Genomic DNA, 12,983 nt, shown 5'->3' on the forward strand with positions numbered 1-12,983 from the left:
ACTTCAACTCCAGAGGACTCGATGGCCCTCCTGGTATCCCTGGGACACACATGGTGTACATATGTGCAGGCAAACATATACATAAAACAACAACAGCAAAAGCAGAAGTTGGGAAGTTGGCTGGGGTGTAGCTCTGTGGTGAAGCACTTGTCTAGCAGGTGGCCCTGTGTTCATATCCAGCATCATCAAGATAGATAGACAGACAGACAGGGGAAAGGGAAAAAAGAACCGAAAAGATATAATTAATTTATGTTGTCTTAAACAGTCAATACTGGGTCTCCAGAAGACACTTAAATGCTGAGTGGGGGTCTTGACAATCCCAGTGGCTGGAAGGAGGAGCCAGGGTATCCAGAGCGAGCTGGCTAGGCAGACTAGTTGTAGCAGGGAGCTCTGGGTTCCATGAAGAGACTGCCAGAAGAATGATGTGCAGAGCAATCAAGGAAGACTCTGTCCTCCACATTCATGTATACCTCCACATATGTGAACACCTATACACATAGACCCCCATGTTTAAAAAATAAAGATGTTCACAATAATTACCCTTGTGGGTTTTTTTCCCCTCTTGGGGACCTAGGATAATTTTTCCTAAGTGGACTTGTTGACAAATGCATCTTGGAATTTCTATTTGTCAATAATTTTATTTTTTGAGGTTTTTTTTTTTTTTGTCTTTTGAGACAGGATTTCTCTGTGTGTAGTCCTGGTTGTCCTGAAACTGGCTTTGTAGACCAGGCTGGCTTCAGAGTCACTGAGATCTGCCTCCCTCTGCCACCCACGTGCTAGGATTAAAGGCATGCGCCGCCACCACCTGTTATAGCTTTGCTTTTTGAGACAGGGTCTCTCTGCATAGGCCTGGCTGTCCTGGAACTTGATTTGTAGACAAGCTAAGTTTAGAGTTCTGCCTGCCTCTGCTTCCCAAGTGCTGGGATTAAAGACTTGTGCCAGCACAGCTGGAAACATTTTTGTTATAAATTATAATCACGGATTTGCAGTTCAGCCTCAAAATCAGTGACCTAACCACAAGCAGACATGAAAAGACTGGTTAATGAGAGGTTGTGTATGTAAATAAGTGACTCATCTTTTACCATCACCCGTTGCAGTCACAGGAAAGAATGAACATGGTGAACCAACTTCTAAATCCTGTGCCCTTATTATGACACGCCATTGATGCGGCTGACTACATGAAAAAAAACCCGTTTGTACCCTTCCTCCGTTTCTAGTGATTCCCTTGCCTAAAGGATGAAGACTGGATTTCTTTGCGAGCTGTAGTTCAGCATCCTTGCTCCTGACTTAAGGTCCTGGATTACTGTGTTTGTATTTGCTCTCCCAAAGTTCCTTCTTCCTTAGCCCCTCCCTTCCTCTACTTAACACTGTCTACACAACTACTCTGACAGTATTCTTTTCTTACACCTTCATTGTTAAGGTGATTGTGTTCTTGAGCCAATTTTACCACAGTGTACTGTTTCTTATTTTTGTCTCTCTACACTAAATTTTCTGAGAGCAAAGACCACAGTTAAACTGAATGGTTGACATAACCAACCAACATTTCTTGAATAAATGCCCAACTTTTATGTAAGCACAATATCATGACACAGTAGGCCTTTAAAAGAAATACTGAGCCACATGTGACGGCTATTCTTGGTTGTCAACTTGACCACATCTGAAATTAAACTCCAAGTACACCTGTGGGACTTTTTTCTTAATTAAATCATCTTAAGTGGGAAGACCCCACTTTTAACCATCAGGTGTAAAGATCCACCTTTTGTCCAGGCCATGCCTTCTGCTGGCAGCCTATCTGCAGGACTAGAAAGAAGGGAACATGCTCTCTGCCTGCTTGCTCTAGCTCTCCTTAGCAAGTCTTTTCACTGGCCTACTTCAGGATTCTGTAGATACTGAAGAGCAGCAGAGACATCCAGCCTCGTGAACTGAACAACGTCTTTGTTTCTTGAAACTTCCATTGGTAGATCGTTAGACTAATTGGATCACAGCCTGTTTATTATTATTAATCTAATAAGTCCCCTATATATGGATTCATTCTACCGATTCTCTTTAGAGAATCACATAAAATGTAAAAACACGATCTAAAAGTGTGACATCAGTGATCTCACGTTGATACTTGAATAATATACTCAGGTTTGGTTAAGGTAAATTTGTGTGTTGTGTGTGTTTTTCGAGACAGGGTTTCTTTTCTCTATAGCTTAGGAGCCTGTCCTGAAAGTAGTTCCTGTAGACCAGGCTGGCCTCGAACTCACAGAGATCCTCCTGCCTTTGCCTCCCAAGTGCTGTGGTTAAAAGCGTGCGCCACCATCGCCCAGCTGATACAAAAATCTGTAAAGGTTTCTGGAACCTGAACCAGGCGTGGTGGTGCATGCCTTTGATTCCGAGCACTAGGGAAGCAGCGGCAGGCAGATCTCGAGTTCGAGGCCAATAGGGTCTATGTAGGGACTTCCAGGACAGGCAGGGAGGGGTACACCAGGAACCCTGTCTTAAAAAAGTCAAAAGCAAACAACAAAAACCCAAAACCAAACAAATAAAGGATCCTTTTAAACACACCCCTCCCTTGGAACTGGCACCTATGTTCATCGCGGTAAAAACATGAAAACCACTGCTGTGAGCACCGTTTAGTATACTCGCAAGGCTCAACCATCACCCATTTGCAAGGACAGCGCAGCTTTCGAGTCTAATTTTTAACTGAGAAGGTAAACAAGCGCTGGTCCTGCAGCACTACCGAGAGTGACCACCATATACGAGCCAAGCGGGAGGACAGCCCCGCGAGTGCAAGCAAAGCTGCGGGGCAAAGAGAAAAAAAAATATTTAAAATCCGCGAAAAGAGCGGTGTTACACATGGACCAATAGGCGAGCGTTTAGCGTCCAAAACACAGGGCGGACTGGCACGCGTGGGCGGGACCCCTCCTCGGGCGCGGCCCCGGGCCAGGTGAGGGCAGCGGGCTTGGGGGCTCCGGGCCGCGATCCCGAACCCCGTGTTAGGTGGGTCCGCTGAGGAGGGCCGGAGCCGGGGCCGGGGCGGAGGGAGGGAGGCAGGCAGCCCCCGGTGGGACGCGGGCTCGGCCCCAGGCTCCCCGCCGGCCACGCTCGGGCCCCGCGCCGCACGCCCCCAACCGTCACCCCGTTTGTTTATTGTGAACTCATAGCCGAGCCCCCGGGCGGCCGCGGTGCGGGCCCGGCTGTGACGACAGGCACAGCACACCGGGGCTGCAGGCGGCGACTCCAGTCACTCCCGGGCCCGCGGGAGCGGCCGCCATCTTTAACATCTGGAGCTCGTGCGAGCCGCCCCCGCGTAGTTTTAAATCTGGCGGGGCAGAGCCGGAGCTAGCCACACCCCTGTTTACGGTCTCAGCCAATCGGCGTCCGGCCCGCCATTTTTCAAACGCTTTTCCTGCCGCCAATCAGGGTCGAGCAGTACATTCCTCCCCAGACCGGTTCCAACGGGTCTGGGAGTTAACGACCTGGGAGACCTACCGAACCTGCTAGGTCGGGGCCGGAGGGGCGGGCCTGCTCGGGTGCCGACCAATCAGAAGCACTTCCCGTGGGAGGGCGGGGACTCCCCAGGTTTGAATCATCCCCACAGCCAATCGGAGACGAGGGGGCGTGGCCGGCGACGGATCTCGTCAAGCTGCCGTGGCGCGGAGAAGTCTGCAAAACAAGAGGCTGCGGCTTGGGTCGTGAGGAGCCAGTTCTCGCCGGAGCTTGGGGAAGGAAGTGTTCGTGTCGGCCTCGGAGGGACGCGCTCGCGCCAGGTAAGAGTCGGCCGAGAGCCTCGGGCTCGGCGGCCCGGGCCTGGCGGCGAAGGGGGCGACCTGGGCCGGGCCTCGGCCGGGCGGCTTCGGGAGGGGCCCAGCCGGGCGGACTGGCTTTCGGGTGAGGGCCGGAGCCGGGGCCGCGGGGGCCGGGCGGGGAAGCCCGTGGGCCCGACCGCGCGCCGTTTAGTTTTTGACTTGGAAGTTTTCCTGACGAGTTGAGCGTGAGGCCCGCGGCACGGAAGGCGCGGGGCTTTCCTGTCCGGAGGGCGCGCGGACGGCGGCTTCTCGGCCTCGGGCAAGAGTCGCTGAGGCGAACGGGGCCGCGGTGAGGTGGGCCGGGCCGCGCGCGGGGAGGAGGGGCGCGGAGGCTCGGGTTTGGGCGGGAAGCGGAGCGCTGCCCCCCCCATCCTCGCCAACCCCCGCGGGCCGCGTCGTCCCCCGTCATCCCACGAACCGTGCCGTTCTCCCCGCTTCCCATCCCGCGGGCCGCGTCGTCCCCCATCCCACGACCCGCGCCACCCCCACTCTCCCATCACCCCACCCCCGCCGGCCGCGGCGACACGGCTGTCTCCCTCCGGCAGGTAGACGCCGCGCCACCGTCAGCGATGGGCAAGGGAGACCCCAACAAGCCGCGGGGCAAGATGTCCTCGTACGCCTTCTTCGTGCAGACGTGCCGCGAGGAGCACAAGAAGAAGCACCCCGACTCGTCGGTCAACTTCGCCGAGTTCTCTAAGAAGTGCTCCGAGAGATGGAAGGTGGGGGAGCAGGGCGGGGTGGGGTCCCGGGGTGCTTTTGGCGGGGCCCCTCCGGCGACGGGTGGACCAGGAAGTTCGGGCTTGGCCCAGTCTGGTGACCTGGGGAGAAATAAGTGTTCTCGATAGAGCTGGAGACGGGAGGGGGACTTTAAAGACGCTCGGAGCGCAGCCCTGTTGATGAAACTTTGGATTGGGACGGCTGAGAGCTTAAGGATTTGGCCGTTCACTCGTGTTATTTATTGGGACGGCCAAGAGCTTAAAAATCTTGCTGGTCTACTCGTTTGCTTTTTATTATTTATTTGGGACGGCTGAGAGCTTAAAACTTATTATTTCTATGTACGGCTAAGAGCTTAAAAATTGACTCGGTGTTCTCCCCTCCCCTGTAGACCATGTCTGCAAAGGAAAAATCGAAGTTCGAAGATTTGGCCAAGAGCGACAAAGCTCGCTATGACAGGGAGATGAAGAATTACGTTCCTCCCAAAGGTGATAAGAAAGGAAAGAAAAAGGATCCTAATGCTCCAAAGAGACCACCGTAAGTTGATTTCAATTAGCCAAACCGCTTCTTTCCTTACCCCCCTCTCCATTTGTTAACTCTATTGCTTCCTTTCAGATCTGCCTTCTTCCTGTTTTGCTCTGAACATCGCCCAAAGATCAAAAGTGAACACCCAGGCCTGTCTATTGGAGATACTGCAAAAAAATTGGGTGAGATGTGGTCTGAACAGTCTGCCAAAGATAAACAACCCTATGAGCAGAAGGCAGCTAAACTAAAGGAGAAATATGAAAAGGTTTGGCGCCATTTTACTTTTTAAAAACATATTTGCATATACATGTGAGCTGTAGAAACTGGGAGATTTATATAATCGGTTGTCAGCTTTTGAAAAGGCCTAAGGAAACCAGCTCTAAGAGGGAGATAAACTTTCTTTTGATTTAGTGTTTGTAGCCCTCATAAATTCTGCCTATACACGCAAAAGTTACGTAAATCTGGAAGAAGTGCCAACTGTGTTTTAGGTATTTGTGTCTAAAGCTGTAAGGTGGGGAGGGGTGTCGTAGAAGCACTAACACTGATCTAAGGTAGATCCCATGACTTTATCTGATTTGATTTCTGAAGCCTAAATGGAACAAATGATCTCAAACCTGTGGTAGTCTAAATCCTAGCTCATAAGGTTATTGGTCAATTTTAGGGTTGTTTACATTTAAGTGGTTTTTCACATTGAGCAATGATACCGGATGCTGATCTTACTTTGACTATATTTCAGGATATTGCTGCATACCGTGCCAAGGGCAAAAGTGAAGTAGGAAAGAAGGGTCCTGGTAGGCCAACAGGCTCAAAGAAGAAGAATGAACCAGAAGATGAGGAAGAGGAGGAGGAGGAAGAAGAAGATGAAGATGATGAGGAAGAAGATGAGGATGAAGAATAAATGGCTGTCCTAAAATGTGTGGAGTGTATGTGCTCAGGCAACTTATTTTGCTAAGAATGTGAAATTCAAGTGCAGCTCAACATTAGCTTCAGTATAAAAACTGTACAGATTTTTGTATAGCTGATGAGATTCTTTGTAGAGAAAATACTTTTTTAAAAAAGGAGTTTGTAGCTTTTTGGGGGGCTACAACATACAGTTAGAGTTAAAGCTTTTGATGTTGAATGTTCCTAAATATTTAATGGTTTCTTTAATTTCTTATGGTAGCACAGCAAACATACATAGGAATTTGTATTGCCAGTAATTTTTTTTTAGGATGTTGCATTTTCTCTTGTTATTTTTTTTTTAAAAAATTTGTAATAAAATAATGTATATTACTTGCATTGTGTTTAATTTTCCCTTAAGCGCAGATTGGGGCCATGTCAGTCATTTTCCAGTTTTGTGTTCTTTTTTTTTTTTTTTTTTTTTTTTTTTTTTTTTTTTTTGCTGATTTATTTTGTTTGGAGAGAAGGGTCAATTTCTATGACCATAAATTAGGGCATAGTTATTAGCAAAAGGTTAAAGCTTAGTATTAGGGACATAAGACTTTCAAAGTGTTCTATTATGTTAATTACAAGTCTAAATTTCCGTTCAAATGGAGGGGTGGTGTGTGTTGGTCTTTTCAGGTGTTAGGTCTTTTAGTATACTAAAATGTTTTAGATAATGTACTAGATATGGAGGTGTGGGATTTTAGTTATCTTGGTTTACTGAATGTTAATACAGATTTGAGGTGGATAGATCTGGTGTTAGCTCATTGTATCAAAACTTAGTCCTGAAAGTAAATTATGAGATGATTTGAATGAGGATAGGGAGTAGGCTCCATTCTGGACCAGCTACTACTTTCAAGTGTGTAAACATGTAGGTCTGCCAGGCTGGGTGGTGGTAGGTTATGTAATTAGTCCCAGTGTTGGAAGGTAGAGGCACGAGGAGTGGAAGTTAAGGCCTACCCTGGCTTGTGTGTCGGGAGAAAGCCTGCAAAGAAAGTAAGTGCTTCTGTGGTACAAAGGTAATAATAAGCATAGTACATCTCTTTCAGTTTTGGGTTCTCCAGACTAAATCCTAGCAACAATCAGTGGGAGCATAATCTGTGTGTATTGGTATTATACAAGTAAATTCCTAAAGCAGTTACTGGATTTTTTAAATATCTGCATACTCCATTGAACAGGTTATAATTTTTTAACTAGTTCCTTAAAATTTTTCCCTCTTGACAAGTGCTGCTTTCACTATCATTGTAACTCCCTTACGCTACTTAAAGAACTTTGCTGTGAACCCTGTTGTGGTAGTGCACGCCTTTAATTCCAGCACTGGGGAGGCAGAGGGAGGCGGATATCTGAGTTCAAGGCCAGCCTGGTCTACAAGAGCTGGTTCCAGGACAGGTTCCAAAGCTACAGAGAAACTCTGTCTCAGGGGGGAAATATATATATTGCCATGACTATTTTTATGTGTGAAAAATATTCTTTAAGGAATAGCTGGGCTAGAATTTGCTACTTAGAATAATTCAAACTTTATTTTTGCTTTTGGCAGTGCTGGAGATGGAAGCCAGGGCCTTATGCATGCTAGGCAAGTGCTGTACCCCTGAACTAATTTCAGTGGCATCATTTAAGGTTTTTTTGGTGTTTTCTTCCATACCTGTACTTTGTTAGAAACTGCTCTTGAGCTTTAACTCAAGCCTGGCAAAACTGCTCTAAGTAGTACAGCCGTATATGCCTCAACAGTTTTGCAGTGCTTGTTCTGTTCCATCAATGTAATACTTCTCACGTTTCATAGTCTGTTATTCTTACATATCTCACGTGTCATATTTTCCAAAACAATTTTTTATACGTTAGGGTGTTTGCTGTGATGTTTTGTCTTTTAGGTTTTTGTGAAGAAATTGTGTATTGGGGAAGTGGCACTTGGTTTGTGTGTGTATGTGTGTGTATATATATATATATTCAGGTTTTCGTTTGACATCTTTAAATGTTCATTTTTTAAGATTATGCATTATTCTGCCTGCATGTATACCTTGTACGCTAGAAGATGATACCAGATCTCAGATGGTTGTGAACCACCTATCGTTGCTGGGAACTGAACTCAGGACTTCTAAAAGAGAAGACCGTGCTTAAAACCTCTGAGCCATCTCTCAACCCTGACATTTTTTAAATGCACAGGTTTATTTGACTATGGTCAAATGTATAACTCTTGAAACCTATCTCAGTCAAAGACCAAAAGAAATTGTTTTTTGGTTTGTTAAAAAAAAAAAAATTGAAGGCTGGCGAGATTGTTCAGTAGTTAAATAATACTTGCTGCCCAAACCTAATCTGAGTTCAGTTCTCAGATTGCTGAGAAAGTTGTTTCTGACCTCCATGTGTCATGACCACTCCAACATTGTGTGTATACTCAGGCATGTATGTGGGGCACAGGGTGCTTATAAATATCCACAATTTGTAGGAGCTGGTTTCCTTTCTACCATGTAGGACCGAACTCCACCTGTCAAACTTGGTTGACAATAAGCACCTTTACCTGCTGTGCCATCACACGGACCAAAAAAATATTTTTTTTCTTTTTTTTTCTTCCATCCTTTGAGTTTTTTTTTGATTTTCGAGACAGAGTTTCTCCGTAGCTTTTTGGTTCCTGTCCTGGAACTAGCTCTTGTAGATCAGGCTGGCCTCGAACTCAGAGATCCGCCTGCCTCTGCCTCCCCAGTGCTGGGATTAAAGGCGTGCGCCACCACCGCCCGGCCCAAAAAATATTTCTAAGATTATTACTGTAAGTAGTAAATAAATACACCTTGAATATGACTTCCCAGCTGGGCCTGGTGGCACCTGCCTTTAATCCTGAGCAGAGGAGGGTGGATTTCCGGTTGAGGCCATCCTGTTGTACATAGCAAGTTCCAGGACAACAGAAACCTCATCTTGGACAAAAGAAAATCTGACTTCCCATTACTTCATATGCCATGAAATGTTTTGTAAAACACACACACACATACATATATTTGTTTTTTGAGACAGGGTTTCCTTGTATAACAATCCTAGTCATCCTGGAACTCACTTTATAGACCAGATTGGTGTCAAATTGACAGATCTATACGCCTCTACCTTCCGATTAAAAGGGTTAAAGGTGTGTGTCACCACACCTAACAAAAGTCTTATTTCTTGGCATAGCAAAGGGAAAAAAGCAAAGGAACATAATGTACTAGACCCAGGAATCCCTGCCACAACTAATGGGGACACTAATTTTAAGGGAGAATAAAAGCAATGGGTTTTCGTATGAAAACTTCATTTGTTTCACGTTTGTTTTTATTTAGTCTGCATATTGTCATCCCATAGGGACCAAATAAAAGGTCCCTATCTTTTGTTTTTGCTTATTTTAATTCCCCTTAAACTTTAATGTCACATGGATTCTGTTATTCTTACTCTCAATGTATCTTCCTCCCCTCCTAATGCCCTTGCTATTTTTGTGTCTTAGACTCACAAGATTCTGCATATAAGAGAGGACCAGGTAGCAGTTGTAATTTTATCAAGACTTTGTTCTTTTAGTGTTGAATTTAAACTAAGTTTGCTGTGGTCCCTGTGAGTAGACATTCAGATTTGGGGGGGGGGGGGCGGGGAAGCGGTGGAGATAAGGGTGAAGTTACTTTATATTGTATAAAAGTTTGCTAGCTTCTGAGATATTGAAATTTATTGTTTATACTCTTAAAAAAGGAAAGGAACTGTCAGAGCATTTCATAAAATTTAGTTTTAAAAGTGGAAATACTTCTAGAGATGAGCTAGTTTTAGATTAGTTTTCCATGATTCCCAGTAGAGAGAACCATTTTAAGAGGTTTGTTGGTTGATGGGAAGAGGTGTTGAAACTAGGGGAAAGGGCCAGAAGTCATGAGGTGTGAAGAAGGCCTGTACACTAACTGCCTTCGTATTGCTGTATCTGACTGAAAATGTTCTGTGCCTATCTGTAAATATGAATGTTAGGATAAATGGGAGGGTGCTTTTTTTTTTTTTTTTTTTTTTGGTTTTTCGAGACAGGGTTTCCCTGTGGCTTTTTGGTTCCTGTCCTGGAACTAGCTCTATAGACCAGGCTGGTCTCGAACTCACAGAGATCCGCCTGCCTCTGCCTCCCGAGTGCTGGGATTAAAGGCGTGCGCCACCATCGCCCGGCTGGGAGGGTACTATTTTTAACTGTCTTGGGTAGAAATGGTACAGAATTCATAGATCTCCCACATACATTCTCAAGTAGAAAGTTTTCAAAAACTGAAATCTGATTTAAATATTAGCAATCCACATTTTAGGGTCAAAGAAAACAGCCATAGATAAGGTCCTATCTAAGGCTCACCAGTTTGTCACTTCTATGGTGGTTCTTATGGTGCAGCAAAGGTAAAAGACATTTTTGGGGGTTCACTGAACCTCACTATCCTCCTGGGCCTTGATCACCTCTTGGTAAACTTCATTCTTCCTGTTACGACATCTGTAGACTAGCACAATTAGAGTGTTCACTTTAAAAGTGAAAATTGAGATCTCCTGAGAAAATTGGGAGCATGGGGACCTTGGTGGAGGATTGAAGTGGGGAAAGGAGAGGCAAGGAGGGGAGCAGAGAAAAATGTAGAGCTCAATAAATATCCAAAAAAAAAAAAAAAGTGAAAATTGGGCTGGAGAGATGGCTCAGCTCTTTAAGAGCACTGGCTGCTCTTGTCGAGGACCGGGGTTCAATTCCCAGCACCCGCATGGTGACTCACAGCCATCTGTAACTCTAGTACTAGTCCTGACTTCCTTGGGTATCAGGAATGTATCTAGTGTATAGACATACATACAGGGAAAACATATGCATAAACTAATAAAATAATTAGGAAAAAATGTAAAGAAATCAGGTGCTCAGTAGTACTGAATTTCAAACCAATTCATCAGATTTTACAACTGGGAATGGCCCTATCACCTGTCTAGTCTCCTTTCTTCATTAAGTGTGTCTATATGTAGCTCTGGCTGGCCTGAGCACTAGACCAGCAGGAGATTGCCTGCTGATAGTGTTCAAGCTGTGTACCGGCATGCCAAGCCTGTAGTTACTTTCTAGTTCAGACAACATAATAATCATTCATCAATTCCTTATGCATTCTTTGATCTTCCACATTACCAAAAAAGAGGTGACTTATATACAAAACAAGAAACTAACAAAAATTTATATAAAACCGAGACTAAAAGAGATTAAGTGATAGCGAGGAGCTTAGATTTGGCAACAACTCTGTTCTTTACTGGTTTCATTAAGAGCAGACAAGGCATGTAGCCTCTTGGTAAAATTTAAACTGGGTGTGGTTGTCCACCCTTAGAATCCTAGCCCTTGGGCCACTGGAGCATGTGGAATCAGTTCAGTCATGTACTATTCATAGCAAGTTTGAGGCCAATCTTATAAACTCCAACAGGAAACTCAACATGGACAAATGATTGATTTAACTTTATATGTGTGCAACTTGCTGTATATCTTAGTTATTTTTGATAATTTATAAAAAATGCTGAAGGATTTGCCCTTCTCACTTAAGACTGTATCACTAGAACTGATGATTGAGTTTGTTCATGCTTTTCATTGTATAATATTACATTATATGATTATATCAGCTGGGTATAGTGGTGCACACCCTTAATCCCAGCACATGGGAGGCAGAGAAGCAGGGACATCTCAGAGTAGTTGGAGGCCAGCCTGGTCTACATAGTGTCTTCTAGGACAGTCAGAGCTGTGTAGTGAGACTTTGTCTCAAAAACCCCAAAACAACAAAACATTATGTTATACTTCCTCATTCTACCAATAGGCATTTAGGCTTTTTTTTTTTTTTTTTCATTCTGCAATGGCCAACTCCCACTGTTTCTGCTCAGCAGAAACTTGTTTGCTGTTCTTCCTCTCTCAGGTAGACAGACATGGGAAACATGGGGTTCACCTCGTTTTCTTTTTTTTAATTTTAAATTTTTTATGTGCATTGGCATTTTACCTGTATGTGTGGTGCTACCAGATTCCCTGGAGCTGGAGTCTATACAGCTGTGAGCTGCCTTGTGGGTGCTGGGAATTGAACCTGCGTCCTCTGGAGAGTAGCCAGTGAGCTGCTGAGCCATCTCTCTCCAGCCCCATTGTCTCTTAAGTACAGCGTGCTTTGCCTGCTGTGGAGTTCCTGACCACAGTGTATTTTGTTATTTTTAAGATTGTTTAGGGATAGCCGGATAAATGCTCTAACAATCACTGCATCAAATTTTCTACTATAAGTTTTATAGGGGGGGTAAAGTATGGGTCATAATGAGAAAAATAAATACCTCCATTCACACATTGCCTTTATTGGGGTCTATACTGTAGTCTGATAATCAGAACTTTATATAAGAACTTTAGGCACATTAATTCATTTAATCCTAATAACCCTGAAAAGCAAGCTCTGTAAATGAGAAAGCTGTGCTACAGAGTTTAGATCACTCACACAAGGTTATCTGTAGTGGGAGTTCAAATGAATAAACACTGGACCCCACTGTTCTATATTACCATTTAGTCCAGCAGATTGTAACATCCCCTGAAAAAGAAGCTCTCTGCTGCAGCGCTGCTCAAAGGGAGGCCTAAATCTAACTCAGTTATGAGCAATTCAAAATCTTAAAGAATTATAAAACAATTTTTTTGTTTTGTTTTGTTTTTTTTTTGAGACAGGGTTTCTCTTTGTAGCTTTGGAGCCTGTCCTGGAACTAGCTCTTGTATATCAGGCTGGCCTCAAACTCAGAGATCCGCCTGCCTCTGCCTCCCAAATGCTGGAATTAAAGGCGTGCGCCACCACCGCCGCCTGGCCTGCCAAATATTTTTAAAGATGCTTCCATGTGGAATCATCTTCATGTATCCAAACTTTGGCCCATCTAGGTATCTGATGGCCAGATATGGCCTTGTTTTTTTTACTGAATTGTATGTGGATTTCCTTTAGTTTGCGTTGTTTTTTTGAGACAGTATATAGCCTTGGGTGATCCAGAACCCTCTATGATCAGAACACAAACATAAACCTGCTTCTGCTTCCTAAATGCCAGGATTAAAGGCAT

General features: G+C 44.7%; 1 protein-coding gene across 1 annotated transcript; it reads left to right on the forward strand.

Annotated features, from left to right (window-relative positions):
- Positions 1-3,598: 3,598 nt before the first annotated feature.
- On the forward strand, positions 3,599-6,305 carry Hmgb2 (high mobility group box 2). The gene is made up of 5 exons (XM_075986806.1): positions 3,599-3,755; positions 4,340-4,513; positions 4,900-5,045; positions 5,124-5,298; positions 5,770-6,305. The coding sequence occupies exons 2-5, from the start codon at positions 4,364-4,366 to the stop codon at positions 5,929-5,931; spliced, it is 633 nt and encodes a 210-aa protein (XP_075842921.1). The 5' UTR covers positions 3,599-3,755; positions 4,340-4,363; the 3' UTR covers positions 5,932-6,305.
- The last annotated feature ends 6,678 nt before the right edge of the window (positions 6,306-12,983 follow it).

Source organism: Microtus pennsylvanicus, chromosome 9 (assembly GCF_037038515.1).
Source record: "Microtus pennsylvanicus isolate mMicPen1 chromosome 9, mMicPen1.hap1, whole genome shotgun sequence".
NCBI lineage: Eukaryota > Metazoa > Chordata > Mammalia > Rodentia > Cricetidae > Microtus > Microtus pennsylvanicus.

Bases quoted from the DNA above. Each gene is read 5' to 3' on its own strand.
- Hmgb2 (XM_075986806.1), top strand. From the start codon at position 4,364: ATGGGCAAGGGAGACCCCAACAAGCCGCGGGGCAAGATGTCCTCGTAC. The intron at 4,514-4,899 runs GTGGGGGAGCAG...CCTCCCCTGTAG, and splicing joins AGTGCTCCGAGAGATGGAAG to ACCATGTCTGCAAAGGAAAA. The intron at 5,046-5,123 runs GTAAGTTGATTT...GCTTCCTTTCAG, and splicing joins AATGCTCCAAAGAGACCACC to ATCTGCCTTCTTCCTGTTTT.